General features: G+C 41.6%; 1 protein-coding gene across 6 annotated transcripts in view; it reads right to left on the bottom strand.

The window, feature by feature from the left end:
* The window catches only part of lrba (LPS-responsive vesicle trafficking, beach and anchor containing), a 195,711-nt gene that overhangs the window by 127,416 nt on the left and 51,846 nt on the right, over window positions 1-16,449 (bottom strand). For 5 of the 6 annotated variants that reach the window (XM_073465119.1, XM_073465134.1, XM_073465150.1 and 2 more), the window contains exons 22-30: window positions 14,845-16,302; window positions 14,562-14,749; window positions 13,533-13,686; window positions 12,307-12,487; window positions 10,516-10,649; window positions 9,788-9,895; window positions 9,522-9,663; window positions 8,843-9,188; window positions 1,950-2,119 (exon numbers count right to left, since the gene is read on the bottom strand). In XM_073465119.1, coding sequence (XP_073321220.1) covers window positions 1,950-2,119; window positions 8,843-9,188; window positions 9,522-9,663; window positions 9,788-9,895; window positions 10,516-10,649; window positions 12,307-12,487; window positions 13,533-13,686; window positions 14,562-14,749; window positions 14,845-16,302 — 2,881 coding nt within the window. The remainder of the gene's footprint in view (window positions 1-1,949; window positions 2,120-8,842; window positions 9,189-9,521; window positions 9,664-9,787; window positions 9,896-10,515; window positions 10,650-12,306; window positions 12,488-13,532; window positions 13,687-14,561; window positions 14,750-14,844; window positions 16,303-16,449) is intronic. The other variant, XM_073465127.1, reaches the window with a different exon arrangement.

The following is a 16,449-nucleotide window of genomic DNA, read 5'->3' as shown; positions in this document are numbered from 1 at the left end:
AATATTTGTTATAAGTAGTAAACGTAGTATTTCAGTCTTACACCTGTGTGAATGTGAGATGTAAAAAAATGCTACTGTTTACTCAAATTGTTAAGTCATTACATACCAATTTACCCCTCTGGGCTGTTTTTGTGACTGTTTCATTATACAACTAAAAGGTGCTTTACGACTTCATTCTGGAGACAGAGGCGCACAAGGTACAAAGTCCATGTTTGATTGATCTGGCAGTAAATTCACTTCCCTGTGGCTCATAAATAAGCTAATGCCCAGCTGAATATGGAGGAGGGGGATTCCTCTGGTGTTTCAGCGGGCTTGTTTTTCCAGCCAGGACAGTCTCCAAGCAGGGATAACTCTTACGGAATGACAGACAGTGTAATGTGGGCTGGAATGTGTGTTCTTGCGTGTGTGTGCGTGCGTGCATGTAAGGTGTTAAGCAGCGCCATGTGGGCCTGGTGAGAGTATCCCTCTCGAGCTGAAGTAGCTCCTTCAAACAAAGAGGAGTAAATGAACGTCTCCATTAGTCCTCCCACTGCCCCACTAAAAACACACACACGCTCACAAAGCATATTTACTCAACACCGCTCGCTGACACAAAGCACCCAATGCACACAATTTCAACACTTATCATTATTCACATGCACACACGCACACACAACACATACAGACACACACCCTCTCCCCAGCCTGATTTTACAGTAAATGCTCCCAAAACACACAAACCCCATTCTCCTGTCTCTCCCTCCTCTCTTAAACACACATACACACTCCTTGATGAAAAAACAACACTTTTATACACACTCACACATGCAGAGAGGTGACAAAAAAACAGCTGGTCTTCTAATCACAATTTACTGTGTGTGAATATAGGAGAGCTGGTGTGCTCATAAAGTTGAAGATTATTAGAATAAAAATTATTCTATTTATTTATTTATATATATCAGTTCATCCTACAGATGAATGTCCCTTTATTGTTTACCTCTTTCTTTTCACAAACCATAAAAACACAACATCTGAACAAAACAGACTCAGAGATAAATGTTACTCAATAAGTTCATGATGTCCCATTATTTTTTCAAAAATTTCTTAAAATGAATAAGTCTCCAGACTTTTGAAATTAAACATCCTTCATCCATTTAATCTTACTATAAACAACCTCTGGAGATTTCCAGGTTTTAATCGATTTCTGGTATTGATGATTTGATAATAAAATACATTTAAAAAAATGTTTGTAAGAACTTAATTAACAATTTATTAACCTTAAAAAGGTTTGTTTTTGGATTAGAGCCATTGGATCTAATGATCTTAGGATCTACTAACTCTTACAAGGCATTGTTCTTGCAGCTAGATACGTAAGCTGCAAAAAGCTTAGTTAGGTTTAACAATGACATAGTAGGTAAGTTAGTCAAAGTTAATGTGTTTTTAATGCTGTTAGAAACAATTATAATTCATAAGTATTTTATTGACGTCCTTAAACAGTCAGTAAACGTCAACAAGCTTCCTATTAGTGCTTTTAAATGTCTACTATCAATAAACAATTTTATTATGTTATTATTAACACTCAGTCTTATTATAAGCACCTTATAAGAACTTATTAGTTAACTTATGTTATCACTGTTATATTAAAGGACTTTAATTTCTACTTTATTTCTACTTATTTATTTACAACTGTAAGAATTTAGTCTTATTTTAAAAATCTCACTTCTAATTCTACTTTAACTCTATAAATGCAAAGCAATTACAACTGTTACTGTAACTTTGTTAACTGGATTACACTGAACAAACACAACAACATTATTCTTCCAGTCACACAGAAGAGCAAAATTTCTCAATAAATATTGACTTCCTCATAGCAGGCTCATCTATGCTTTGACTCATCAGCCCTCGCAGAAACACTGCCCGAATAATATTTGAGTGTGTGTGTGTGTGTGTGTGTGTGTGTGTGTACTCACTAGCTGCAGAGTCTGCAGAAGTGCTCTGGGAGGCGTCGCCAGAAGATACTACGGCAACGCTGTCGATTGGTGTCCCGCCAGACACAGACGCAGCAGTGGCTGCTGGGACGGGAGTGGAGGTGCCTGGAGACGGAGTCATGCCGGCTTTCTTGGGTGCGACGATGACACTTCTGTAGGGAGAGGAGATCAATTATCCATGTTACTGTCACCTAGAAAAAGAACTATTGTAAGAAATGCTGACCGTGCCAGTTCACTACAAGCCTTTTATGTACACAGTATAAAACAACAGCAACTCTGTCATCAATCCATAAGACCGGTAGAGTAATTTTAGTATAGGGCAACTTCACTGACTCAAAATATTTTTAAATAGTCACATTCATCTTGCCACAAACCAAACAGCTACCTGCAGTACTTGTTCTCTGGATAATACGCTTACTTTTTCATTTAGTTTTGCTTGATGAAACACTGTATTGGGCATTACAGCATATACTGGAAGGAAAAAGTGCATTGTATACATCTATACAAGAGAAGATTGGAGCCTACTTTTGGTGTGTTGTCCACTTCTACAGCACAAACCTTTCACAATTAAAACCAATCCTTCTAAAATAGTCAGCACATATTAGGCCTGATGTATTTGACAATTTGATACATGTGTTTTAGTATCAGGGCTCCAGGGTGTGACTATTTTGGTCACACATGCGCCCAATAGTCAGTCAAGTGTGACTCAACATTTCCATTGGTGGCACCAGTGCACCTGAAATTTAGCTGTTTATTTTTTAAACAATTGGGGTTATCACAATGTATGCATGCCAAAAACAATAGTTTTTTTCCCCTCAATACCTTCTTTTGAGGAATAGTCTCAGACAAAACCCTTTTTGTCTATGAGCAAGATATTTAAAACTTCTAAAGGCAGTAGTTTTTAATGTTATTTTATCACAAGCAGCCTTACAAAAACTTTATAATTCTTCTACTACACATATTTCTGCCAGTATACAAAAAGTATCAAGATTTGATATCCAGCCACAGCACACAGGTTTAGTTTTACCTTCAATCAAGTTTTACATTCACTAATTTCACTAATACTAAAATTAAAGCCTTTTTATCTGAGCACAAATCCTTGATCACTGACAGCTAGCTTAAATTTTTAAACACAGCTATCTATGCAATGATAATGCTGCTTCTTTAGACCGCCCTCCTGTAAAGTAACAGGAAGTGTTTCTCGTACTGATGCTGTACAACTGAGTGGAGTTCAATTCCTGTCCGCCGAACAGCAGATGGGAGGAGAGCAGCATGTAGATAAGCTGTCAGTTTAGACCAGGGCTCTGACAGACCACTGGTCATATCAAAGAGAGCCTGGCCCCGCTTATCAGTGCTGACACAGGGGGCGCAGGGTCTAATCACTGGCTACTGCTCCCTCTCAGAAACACAAACCAATGCAGGCTTACACAGATATGCAAGCATGCATCAAATGCACAACATTTGAATATAGAAAAGAAAAGAGTAGTACAGACAAAAGAGCTAACACACATTCCTGCACGTTCCCAGAGTCTGTTTGTATGCAGGCTTTCATGCACACACACACACACGAGGGTAGTTGGGTCTGGCTTCCTGTGGTGCCGACAGATACCTGGCTGCAGATTCAAAGGCTGTTCTCGGTTGATTTAAGGCAGCTGATCAGATCTATTAAAAGTTACTGTGAATGTTAAACCCTGACAGTTGACCTTTGCTTCGAGTGATCTATGTTTTCGAGAATAACAGAGCTGCATACGGATCCCAGCGGCTTGACAGTTGTGTTTGAAATACAAACACATACTGAGAAGGTCCAGAGTGATACATAAAAACTGAAGTAGTGATAGAACAGAATCAAATCTGTCTACAGGGGTAGAGATAAATGTTTCTGGTAACTTTTGCTCTGTTCTGATAGTGAGTGGGCTGGATGCTGGTATCAGGGAACGAGGGCGGCACTGACGTGAAGCACCCAAGGTGTCAACAGCAGGAGAGAGAGAGACGGGGAGACGGAGGACCCCTGGTGTGCAGAGGCTGGGAGCGTGTGCGTCCACAAATATTTGAATATATGCATATTGAGTGTACAAATAAATGCACGAGTGCACAAGTGTGTACGAGTCTGCCAGTGAACATGTCCGTGTATGTGTTTGGCCTTCCATCTGTTCCCCAGCAAAGGCCCAGTGAATTATTCAGCAGGTCATTAGCCACACTTATCATGAGTGGGCCGCCCCAGTCGATTAATCAGCCGTCAGCGGCCCCACTCAACCCACAAACAGAAGCCCAGGGCAGTGTGTGTGTGTGCGTGTGTGTATGCTGGACTGAGGCTGAATTATTAAAGGCTTTAACCTACAATGGATAAGTGCAGTAAACACTGTGATTCCAGTAATCTCTGCTATTTAAGGTAAAACAAGTGCAAGAATGAGTAGGACAGTGTCAGTGGTGTGTTTGTGTGTAAAAATACCATTCTCTTGAGTGTTAACCACATGTGAGGGAGGAGAGTGAACACCCCAGGAGAGCTTTGATCTCCTCTTTCACCCTCGTTTCATGCAACCCTGGACATGTGAATGTTCCAAGTGTTATTCATTGGCCATACACGCTGACACATTTGCATGTACACACTATTTTCACATCAACTGCAATAAAGTCCACAGCATCTGAGAGTTTCTCGAGCTGTGATTGGGTGATGATGGCTGGTGTGGGAGGGGCATTACATTGATGACATCAGTGATTAATGGAGTGGAGCAACTGGGACCTAAGGGCCTACAAAGTATGAGAATAGCGAGTGTTTTTCACGTGTGTTTGCAAGGGTGTGTGCACGAGGATATTGCTCTGGGCGCAAGTATACATCCATGATGTATGTGTCCGATATGTACCAGATGGATGGTATTTATTTTGACCAACAGGCTGCTAGACAACACAGTGAGAAGGCAGGAGATGTTGAAGTTTTGTCTGAAGTGGTGAAAAAAGTTTGTTTTTATTATATACTTGTGAAATATGTGGATATGTGTGCATTAATGTGCAGGTGCATGTATTTGCATATGCATGTACTGGAGGCACTGAGGTGCAGCCCTCATCTTGTAACGTCGGGAGGCATCTTGGGAGCTGTGTTTATGTGAGTGTTTACGTCTTATAAGGCTTGTCAATGACTATTTTTTAAAAGGTTATGCTTTGGAAATGCAGTACATTGTACTAATACCAACATAATACCAGCCACTATATCAATAGGGCCAATATTGGCTTGGTTTTTGTCGGGATGTGTAGAACGCAGTACAACTAACTGTTTTGCAGACTGCATTAAGAATGTGCGCTACATCATTTTTATCTTCATGTTTAAATATTTTTATTTAATATTTTTTATGGTTCGATTCTTTAACTTTTTAATGTCGACATTTCCTTTACAGCATTTAAAGTATTAGCTAAGCTAAGAAGAGATCCATTTAATTTATTACGACATACTAAATACAGACTTGGTCATTCATGGGTTATTAATGATAGGGTTTCCAGTTGAAGTTATTATCATCTTAAAATGTATTATTATGGTAGTATTCATTCTTTTTCCTTGAATCTTTTCGTTCCAGTGGACATTGGGCACTCACTGTTAACGATTATTTTTAAAGGACTGTTGCCAAAAATGTTTATGTTCAGTGTTTGTTTCCGGTTCATCCCAGAAGGCAAACTTGTGTGAATCCCAGTTTGCACTCACAGAACCTCACTTTTTTACAGTGTGAGGCAGACATTTACAGAAGAAAATGACCTTCACTCTCAGTTGTGTTTGTTTCTGACATGCTTATCCCCTTCCTAAGAAGTACATTAACAACACTTCAGCATCAACAAAACTCATCTGTACATCAACTCTCACATGCATGTGGAGTCTGCCTCCAGGAATGCAAACAACTGCACCATGTATATCCCAACGTCTAACACACACATTCTGCTGAAACATGCAGACTAAATCACCGGCTTGTACAATGACACTGTTTAGTTCTGGTTAGTGTCAGCAAATATTTGCAGACTGGCTGTCATAACAGGGGCATGGCTGAGAAATGGATGGGAGAAATCCAGCAGGTCTCCACTAGTAAATAAATCAGCAGGGATACTTCACCCCCTGACCAGCCTGCAGTTTTTATCTGGGAGATCCCAGCTTCTTTCATACATTGCCCTCGTAAATCCAGCCCCCCTGGGTAAGTGGAAAGTGGCCATGTTTTGGCAGGAGATGTCAGTGTAGAATGTCAGCTCTGGCTTGTACTGGTGTCACTGGGAGGCTTACTGGTTAGTGGGAGATGCTGAGCAGTGATAGAGTCATTACAACAAGATAATAAACACAGAGCATGTCTACACGCGTGGTTGGTAGAATTAGTAAGGGTAAGGACTAGAGACAGCTGGCTGATAAAGAGAGGTAAGCCGAGGAGATAAGGGAATAAATATAGGAGCAAAGCCAGTGACTGATATGGATAGAAGGCTAGTTTTGACCAAAAGACATTAAAATAATTTTGGCCCCCTGGCAGTGAGGTCAGAGGTCGAAGAGAGAAAAATCATCAAGTCAATCTCAAATGTGATCTCAAAGGATTTGCTGATTTTTCCCAGTTTAATATCATTGTAATGCTCTTATCTTTAGGTTTTGGGCTGCTGGTTTGACAAAAGAGACAATTTGAAGATGTCACCAATGGCTCTGTGAAATTTTGATAACCATTTCTAACTAAATTTTGACTAAAAAATGTATTGGAAAAAAACAAAATGCTTACAGGGCTGTCCAACCCAAGAACGATAACTATATGAAAATTATAATCAAAAAATATATAAGCAATTACACTGATGAACGATAACATTGTATAAACAGTGACGCAAAGCTTAGCTTCCCAAAAAAAACTGGATGTTGTTGACCTGTTACTGCTGTACGTCACACAGAGAAACAAAAAGAAAACCAGAAGGGTATGGGTGTAGAAAATTCCTCAAAGATGAAAGGAGTTAAGAGCTTTAAAAACCTCTTTTACAAGTGTAAGCGCAAATTGTATTCATTGTTTCTTATGATTCAAAATTAATAACCTCTGCCAAGTATGCACAAGTTATGTTTTCACTTTCCACAAAACTTGGGTGGAGGATGGGTCTCAGCCCAGAGTAGACCTGACTGTTTGGCAGGATGTATCAGGTACAATGCCTTTTTTGTGTGTTATTTCCAGCCTAATAAAATGTTATATTAGCATTTAGTTAGTTCAAACATGGCAAACGTTAAATTCAGATGTATTCTGATTGGCTGTCAGTGTTCCAAGCGTTTATCAAATCACTCTGAAAGTGATATCATTATCATTATCATTATTCAAGTATCATATATGTATCCAATGCCTGATATAGCTTATTCCTCTGTGCCACTTCCAAATAACTACACTGATTAGCCACATTGTTATGCTGGGTGGCATGTTGCTTCTTTGCCATGAACATGGGCAGAGTAGTTTATTTTGAGTTAATCCCACATATATTTCCCTGCAGCTGTAAATACAGCATCAAATATGTATTCATCTGTAAACCAACTAATTCACTATTTGCTCTTGGAAGTGGAAAAAATGGACTAATGCACAGCTGATTTTGTTCTCTTTTTCATGGGATTTGATAACAATAACAAAAATACAAATTCTTGCCAACCTTATGCTTCAACTAAAGTTATTATTAGTTACAGCCCTACAATGTGTTAATGTGTGAACACCCTCAGAGTGGCTTTTATTTCCTCTTAAAAAGGAGCTCGGGTAAAGTTGGCCAACTGTGCCGGGTTGTATACCTCCCAGAGGCTCCTACACACAGCGAGAGAGCTGTTACTCTATGTTCTCCAGCTCTCCTCACGTCCTCTCTTCCTACTGAGTGTGCTCAGCGGACAGGAGCCAGTCTAATCCCCCTGATATGAGGAGTGCCCTGAGACCTGACAAAGCATTCCTCAGATAAAGACATGCGATCACAGAGATGCCGTGGAATTCCCACAGTTGGGGGTAGGCAGACTGACTGAGTGCGTTTGCGAGACAGAGAAACGGAGAAATGTTTTCTTCAGACCATGAGAACCTTGACTTGACATCGCCCCCTTGGAGACTTCTTTCTCCCACTTCTCCCATCTCTCTACCACCTTCTCCCCCCCTCATCTGCCGTTTGTGAACGTCTGTCTCAGAATCACGGCTCCAAATGCAAACCAGACCAGTGACCATCCTCTCTCACCTGGGCCCGTCTGTGGCTACAGTACCCAACTCTGCTTTTGAAGCCTTACTCCTGACTGTTCACCCCTGCACCTCCAGGGGTAACGCAAATTATACAGCTTTTATGCCAGAAAAGGGGGGATACCGCTTCGAACGTAAGACAGGGAGAGACGAGCAGCAGGAGAGATGAAAAAGAAAAGTGACATGGTGAAAAGAAACAGCTTCCTGCCAGCTTCTTCTCTTCATCCCAGACATGACTCCTGTTTTCCTTAAGACAGGTTCTTTTGTGAGGCGATTTGCTCGGGATGAAGATGCACAATCGGGAACTAAAGAAAGAACAATGGGAGTAAGGGGGAAAGAGTCGGAGACTAAGATTCCCCCCTGGTTCAAAAGGGTTTCTGTTACAGAATGTTTTTCAAGATCCGCCGAAGCCTCCTCTGAGGATACCACTGGGAGATGTCTTCAAGGTCTGACTTTGAAAAGTCCCCTGCAGTCATGTTTAGGTAAATGACATGAAACTGTCAACTCTGAAGCTTGAGAATCAAGCGAATATACAGTACACCATATGGGCTTTTGAGAAAGTGATGAAGCTGTCATGTCTGCACCCATTTTAGTCCAGATTGTTTTCCCCACAATCACAAATGTGAAGACCAGAAAAACATGATTTTCTATGATTAGTATATGTGTATGTCATATTTGAATCTGAGTTCTCACCTATCAAACGAGCTGAACTGCTCTCTGGCTGTATCGCCCACACTTCCTATAAATGACGGCGGCAGCAGACTTGGATCCACCATGACGTCATCAGGATTGCTCACTAGGCTGCGCAGGATATCCTTCACATTCTTGCCCTTTGAATCAGCGGGCTGAGAAGGTCTGACCTCAGACGACAGCGTGGACAAGGCCTCTGAGACTGCGTCTGGGCCGTGAGTAACGCCAGAGGATGACAGGTCTGCCTCGCTTGCTGCAGTTGAGGTGTGGTCATCACCTATGCCAGAATCATACCGCCGGAGAGAGACACCGTTCTCTACTTCTAGTCCACCAGAAATGGCACCGCTATCTATAAAGAGACACAATAATAAGGAAGAAATGTGAGCGATAAAGTCACAACAGGGAGAAGTAGGGGCACCCACAACCAGATAAACAAGACAAAATTAAACTTTTCTCAAACCATTCCTTTTCTTCTTATTCTGTGGTTTAATACTATGTAGTGCAATACTGTACAGATACAATGATCTCTAAAAAAATATTAAAATAAAGTATCTTGAGACTAGGCTTTGTATTTAGGGGTCAAAGCAGAAAAAGACGGAACCACTACATGACAGAGTACAGTATGATTTTTCTCTGCAGATAAATATTTCAGATGTTTGGTTTTTTTAGAGCTTCTGTATACCTGTGCTCCTGGCAGACTGCGACCGTTGAGGGTGTTTCTTGTCATTGTGGGGCTCCAAGATGTCGCGGTACTTGGACACCATGAGGACTGAGATGAAGTAGACAACGGCAAGAGCCAGAAACTGAGCCTGCTTACTGTCCTCCTGAAACAAAACAACATACACTAAACGACCTGAGTGTGTCTGATCATTTGAGTAATTTCATGGGTTTTATGCACGTTGTGTTTTGCCAGCACGTTACAGTGGATGTGTTTTCTGTATAACTCACGATATCTCTGAAGACGACAGCCCTGAGGCGGTTAATGTCCATGTCCTGAAGAAGCCGGTCCAGGTCTCTGATTGGAGACATTCCACCTGTCACTGCATCAACAGGACTCTGCGTGCATGCAGGAAAATCAAAACCATTATCACAAGAATTGTATTATTGTCTCCAAGTGAACTACGAGCAGCACGTGTACTTTACACCAATCGGGATGTTTATTAATCCATGTGCACTTCGTGGAGCAGGGTAAGGTTTCCCAGCTTAGGGAAGCCATCCCTCTTGGGATCATGTCCTTAACATAATGGCTTTTCTATGGAGCCACTGCATTATAAATGAGCTTTAACACCCGGTTCAGGGAAGAACAACATGACTTTACTGGAAGCCACTGTATCAAATCAAAGGGGCAATGACACAAGGCCTTGTCTAGTGTCACAAATAGCAACCAGTGCGGTAATATAATAAGATATGAGATAATGCAATAACATTTGGCTGTTGTTGGTGAGCAGGGTAGAGCACAAAGCTCCTTCAGGTTTCGTTGAGTATGGGAAAAGAGCAAAGGAAGATGAATTTTCAAGTGAAAAAAAAAAAAAACTTAAAGAACAACCAGTACAAGAGTGAGAGATTACAGAGATTTACAATGTGAATTTGAATTTTTGCGGAAATTGCAACATCAGATGAAATGGTGTAGAAAATATGTAAGATAATAAATTGAGGAGATGATCTGGTTCACTTGCCTGCGCAGCTGCAGACTTGGATGTTCCAAGCATAGTGCTGGGCATGGCTGTGTAGCTGCGTGCTGAGCCTTCTGTGCCATGCTTGAATTGGGCTTGCTGACACTCCAGACAGTTTCTCACTGCCATAGCACACACTGGGGAGGGATGGAGAAAGAGATATTACGTGACATCATAAATAAAGTCATTCTAGGAGAAATATGTAAAAGCATTATGCTGCAGTCCCCAGAAAGAGATGGTATCCAAAGCAAATTTACAAACAAATAGATAAATCTCTGTGAAAATCTGGCTCATAAACTAGGAGAACCAGAACAGGAGCGGCTGAGAGAGACGAAAACAAAGGAGAAAAAGTGGGGCCATGACAAGGTCAGTGCTCTGGCCAACTCTGGCAGCATCGTTCACTCTTCCCTGCTCCACCTCTCCTCCCAAGGTCACAGTGCAAGGGTGTGCTCTTGAATCACACCCACTGTGTGCAGCTCCCATAACAAATGACACTGCTCGGGTGTGCACATTGCTGAGTAGGCAGGACGATACGTCCTTTGTCGCGAAAACTCTTGCGGTACGACAACTTTAGGCGGGTTCAAAACTGGCACACTTACCATTTGTAATCTAATGTGTAGCTCCTCTGTTGGAGACCCTCCCAACCCCCACTGCTCCGTACTTGACAACTGACAAATGTTAACTCTGAGCCATTTAGATTACGAAGGAGGGAATTATTCTGTCTGGAAATGGGCTCGCTTTTTCCATTAGGACTACTCTTTCATACGGCCATTTATAAAAAGAGAGGGGGAGGAAGGGGTGGAGATGCTAAAACCTTGTTACAGTCTTACAAAATCAGATTAGGTGCCAGCAATGGGGAGCGCATACCTCATCAAATATTCATTTCATAACGGCTGCTCTCTAAATCCGGACCTGTAGTACGCTGGCATCGCTTTTCTGCGAAACCCCAACAGCAGCACGGGGAGTTGGATAATATCTGAGAGGAGGAGCGCTCTTTGTTTAACAAGTTCACATTTTTCTTTGTTTGCAACCTTCAGCGTAATGAGCATTTAAAAGCCAAAACTGATACCTGGATATGCACCATTACATATCTGGAACAAAGCATGAGGAAATTATTTAAATCAGTGTAGAAAGTACTGCACCACTTCCACGCTGAGTGAGAGTGTTCACTGTGTTGATCTGTGTTTGCTGAAAAGGTGCGCCACATAAAATGAATAATGTAAGAATTTCAATATCTTTTATTCAGCTGTAGCGTGGGGCTTGGCCTTTTGATGCTGTCAGAGGCAACTGTAATAGCCTAGAACAGAAGGTAGAAAAAGGCCTCAGGCTACGCTGCAGTACAGTACCGCCAAGGCCATTAAGGAGAACTCACTATATCATGATAGCAGCCATTTTAGAGTGTTGCCATGCAGTGGGGTTATAATAACAAGATAAGAGAGAGCTGATACGAGCAGAGCAAAAGAGGCGAGGGAAATGAGAGCGGGAGATGGAGAGGAAGACGGCGGAAAAGAAAGAGAATACAGAAGGGAGGGTCAAAAAGACTACAGGGAGCCATGACTGAGGCTAATACAAGAGGCTACAGCCTGCTGATATGAGGCGGATCGATGAACAGGGGAGGACAGAGTGCTTGGTAAAAGCAGGAGATAAAGACACAGATGAACAGAAAGAGAGCTAAAAAAAATATTGTTAAGCTCAAGAAATAAAAAAAAGAATGCATGAGATCAAAGCAAATGAGCAGTTTTAACAAATAATGAGTCTATCAAAAAAAAAATTGATAGGGAAAAGTGTGCGTACCAAGGCGAAGGCACTGTCGGAGGATGCCTCCGGACGACATGTTTTTCTCAGCTTCTATCTCAGTGAAGTTAAGGGAGCTGGCAAAGATGAGAACATCCACGAGGTTGATGAGGCGCTGAAGGAAGGTGATGGAAGCCTCCACGGTCAAGCCTTGGGATGGTTCAATGTTCTCCATTTCATGCTGGTAGTAGAGAGAAGAACATGTGCTCAGTATTGAATGGATAAGTCGTCATAGAAGTATATAAACATCTTCTAAATTTGGTAAACTAACTGATGATTCAGTATAGATTAAGCATGATTTTTAACTATAAGAGGGATTTTTCTGTGTGTAAGTAATAAAAATGCATTAAAAGAAAAAATCATTCATTTGTATGTAAAAACAAGAAATGCTTCGGTCACATAAGAAAACACATTTTTTTGCATGTAATGTACACTATAGAATAATCTGACATAGCAAAAAATCTACAATGACTAAAAGGTATGACTAGGTTCACTCCTGACCTCAAGTTTGACACAAAAACAAATAATCCTCTTAGAATTTTGTCAAAAAGTCACATTACATAAACACATCACCTTAGAATTACTTGCCATACAAGAAGAGATAAGACTTTCTTAAATAACATTGACAATATACAAAAGTCGAAACGGCAACATCGGATGAGAATTACAAAGTAAGCCAATGAAACGACTGCATGATGATGGAGAAAATGCATATTTGTACATCTATTTCCTTCGTTTTTTTGTTACTTAAATAACCAGCCAATAAACACGTACATGCAAAAAAAGAAATATATCTTAAAATTATTGAATAAAATGCTTTTAAAATGGTCATGTATATAGTACAGTATACTCATAAAACATCCTGATAGAAGTATTTGCTACATCCAGATTTAAATTAGGTTTAAGACCACACACAACTGAATACAATAGAATTATAATGGAACTGAACATCAACCAGTTTCATAGACAGGCCAGTAAAGTGACGGCACCAAAGAATCACGTGAGAGAGCCTCAGCGACCGAGATCAGACGACACAAAAACAACCTAACAATGTTAGGAAGCAGCTAACTAGTCTAATGTGATTGGGAAAGGTCAATGTGGATGGATAACTTCCTGTGACTGGAGCCATCAACTAGATACACAGCCACAGTTAAGTACACACATGTAAAATCTCTCTCTCACACACACACACACACACACACGCACGCACGCATAAGAAGACTCACAGAGGAGGAGGTGGCAGCAGAGAGCAGAGGTAAAATGCCTCCACAAGCCATGATGAGGTTGTCCACCACCTGCGAGATGAGGTGTATGCTGTTGTGGACAAACACGACGTTCTCACTGCTGTTCACAAAGTCCAAAATCGTCTTTGTGGAGTGGCTAATAGGAAAAAGAGAAGAAAATGTGCTTTGTTATTAAACCCCACAATGTAGAATATAAACACTTATAAATAGGTGAGTAGTTTTTTGACGAGCTAAAACGCATGGCATGTATTTTCTAACGCTAGGGGGTCTCTCAATCAAAACAAAACAAAAGTAGTTTGTTATTTTAATCGTTAAACAACCACGATTGCAGGTGAACATCTGTCTGCGTGACTCAGGCAGAAATCTTCACTGACAAATTTGGTTCACGTTCTGTTTAGTCTTGTTCGCCAACTTCCTCCCCCATTCTCCGACTCTCCCCCAGAAGTTATAGTGACAGGCGAACAAATGAAAAACGCTCTTAGTTTGAGTACGAGTTGTTAGAAACACTTGGGATAACGTAAGTAAGCAACTCACTAAATATATAACAGAGGTCTAGTCGTTTTTTGTCATTTTAAGGTGGAAAGGTTACATCTTATATAACTAGATTGTCAAGAATCCATAGAGACTTTTATGTTTTACATCAATGTAGATGAATCTGATGTTCTGCTGTGTGTAAAGATTGTAACTACAATGCTACTAATACTACTAATATGCAACGAGTATTTCCTCATTTTGAAGTGTGGAAAATAAGTACTTCCTGTATGCACATAAAAATATATTCCATTTAAAAAGGAAAAATCCCAAGAAAAATCTTCCCATTAACAACACAAAGATTTGTGAAGGACTATTTCAGACCCATGCACCCCTTCGTTAGGAACAAGCTCGTGGGATGGAATCTTCTGCTCCTCAGAGGAATAAAAAGCCAATAAATCGCTATTCCTTTAATCAATTAACTAAATGATTGTTAGCTAAAGCATTAGCAAAGTCAGAGTCAGCTGTTTGGTACCCTACCTCCTCCACATCTGAACATCTGTCTCAATAGAGAAGAGCAGGTCAGTGAGGAGCCGTTGGTGCATGTGGGACCAGCGGAACTCTGGGATACGGAACATGGTGGAACGAGGCGCCGAAGTGCTGCTCTCTCTCTGTTGACCCGAAGGTCCTCCTGCTGCTGCTGCTGCGGGCTGGCCTTGGCTTGTTTCCTACAGAGAGACACCAGCATAATCTTTGAAATGATGATCAAGTCTATGGGAACACAATTTTTGAGAGATAAAAAGTAAAGAAAGCAGAATCATACTGTTGCAGAAGTCTCCTTCAGTTCAAGTCTTTCTGTGTCTAAGGCCACATTAGAAACATCCAGCCTGGCAATTTTGATCTCTTTGGTCTTGCTGACAGAGTCTGCGCTCTTCTGGGTGCCAGGTTCGGAGGCGGAGGCAGAAGTGGAGGCGGCAGCGGCGCTGCTGTCTGCTGAACTGGACTGGTCTTCGGTGGTGGTGGTGGTGGTGGTCTCTGTAGGCTGGCTAGGTGAGATGGAGTCTGATGCTGCTGCAACCTCCTGGGCTGTAGGGGGCGGTGTGGTATCTGAGGGCTGCTGGTCTGCAATAGCGGTTTCAGTTATGGTGGAAGACTGTTCATCTTTAACTTCTTCTTTGGGTGGTTCTGTGACACTTTGTTCAGGTGTTTCAGATGGAGGAGTGTCACTCTCCAAACCAGACACCTCTTGAGTTTCACTCTCTTCAGTTTTTTCTTGTTCTCTAACCTCCTGCTTCTCATCTTTTTCATCGTCTGTCTTCATCTCATGTCCTTCCTGATCATTTTCCTTGCCTTCATTATCTTCATGTTTATCTTCCTCCTTTTTATCTACCTCCCCTTCTTCTCCAGTAGCAGCGGATACATAAGAAGACTCCTCTTGGCTATCATCAACATCACTTGGGTGGATCTGGTCACTGACAGACGACACGTCCACCAGGTCTTCGTTGAAGACGGAGGCTCCACCCAACACACTGTTCTCCAGACAGGCCGCAGTCTCAGGGGATGTTTGGTCGGTCTTATCTTTTTCTTCTGAAACCACCGTCAGTTCTGTATCTGTTTCATTTAAAGAGTCATCTGTCATGGAGTGTGATGATTCACCTTTGTCAAGATCACTCCCAGATTTTTCATTGTCACTTACAGGTGTTTTTGTATCATCACTCGAGGATGTTGCAGCAGATTCACTAACTACTTCCACTGCTTGCGTATCATCTGTTTCAACCTGGTTGCTAACTGATGTTTGTAGATTATCAGTGTTCTTGTCAGTGGAAGTCTCAGTCACTGGTTCCTGCTTGTTGGTCTCTTCAATCTGCTCATCTTCATTGATTTTTTGTGTCATAGTATCTTCAGTCTCTTTTCCATCACTTGCAGCAGCCTCAGCAGACTCCTGAGCCAACTTCTGCTCTTCTTCTTCTGCCCTGGCCAGGATGTTGGACACGGTGATGGCTGCAGGTCCCCTTCCATCAGCAGCCTCCAGTGGGCTGGAGGTGATGGTTGAACTAGATGCTGAGTCGGGAGACTTCGGGGCCAGCTCGTCCACTGTGAGCTCAATGACAGTAGAAGGAGCCGTCTCCTCTGCAGATGGCCCGTTTATACTTTCCATGGTCTCTGAGCTCTGGCTGACACCAGAGATGGTTCGGATTGTGCTCTGGGAGCCTGCAGACTCCTGACGCTGGTACTGACGGAACATACGGGACAGATTTTCTTTGTGCTGCTCAAAGGTTACCTGCAAAGACAAAAGACGATAGGTTAAAATGAATGAAATACTAGTCGTTTTGGCACCTTCAATCTATCTTGTTGGTCTATCCTTTAATTCGAGGGTAATTGTGATTTCTTACAACTCAGGTCTTTTTTTAGATTTGGAGGTCATGTC

Source organism: Pagrus major, chromosome 1 (assembly GCF_040436345.1).
Source record: "Pagrus major chromosome 1, Pma_NU_1.0".
Classification (NCBI taxonomy): Eukaryota; Metazoa; Chordata; class Actinopteri; order Spariformes; family Sparidae; genus Pagrus; species Pagrus major.
This window is presented reverse-complemented; position numbering and strand designations above follow the sequence as displayed.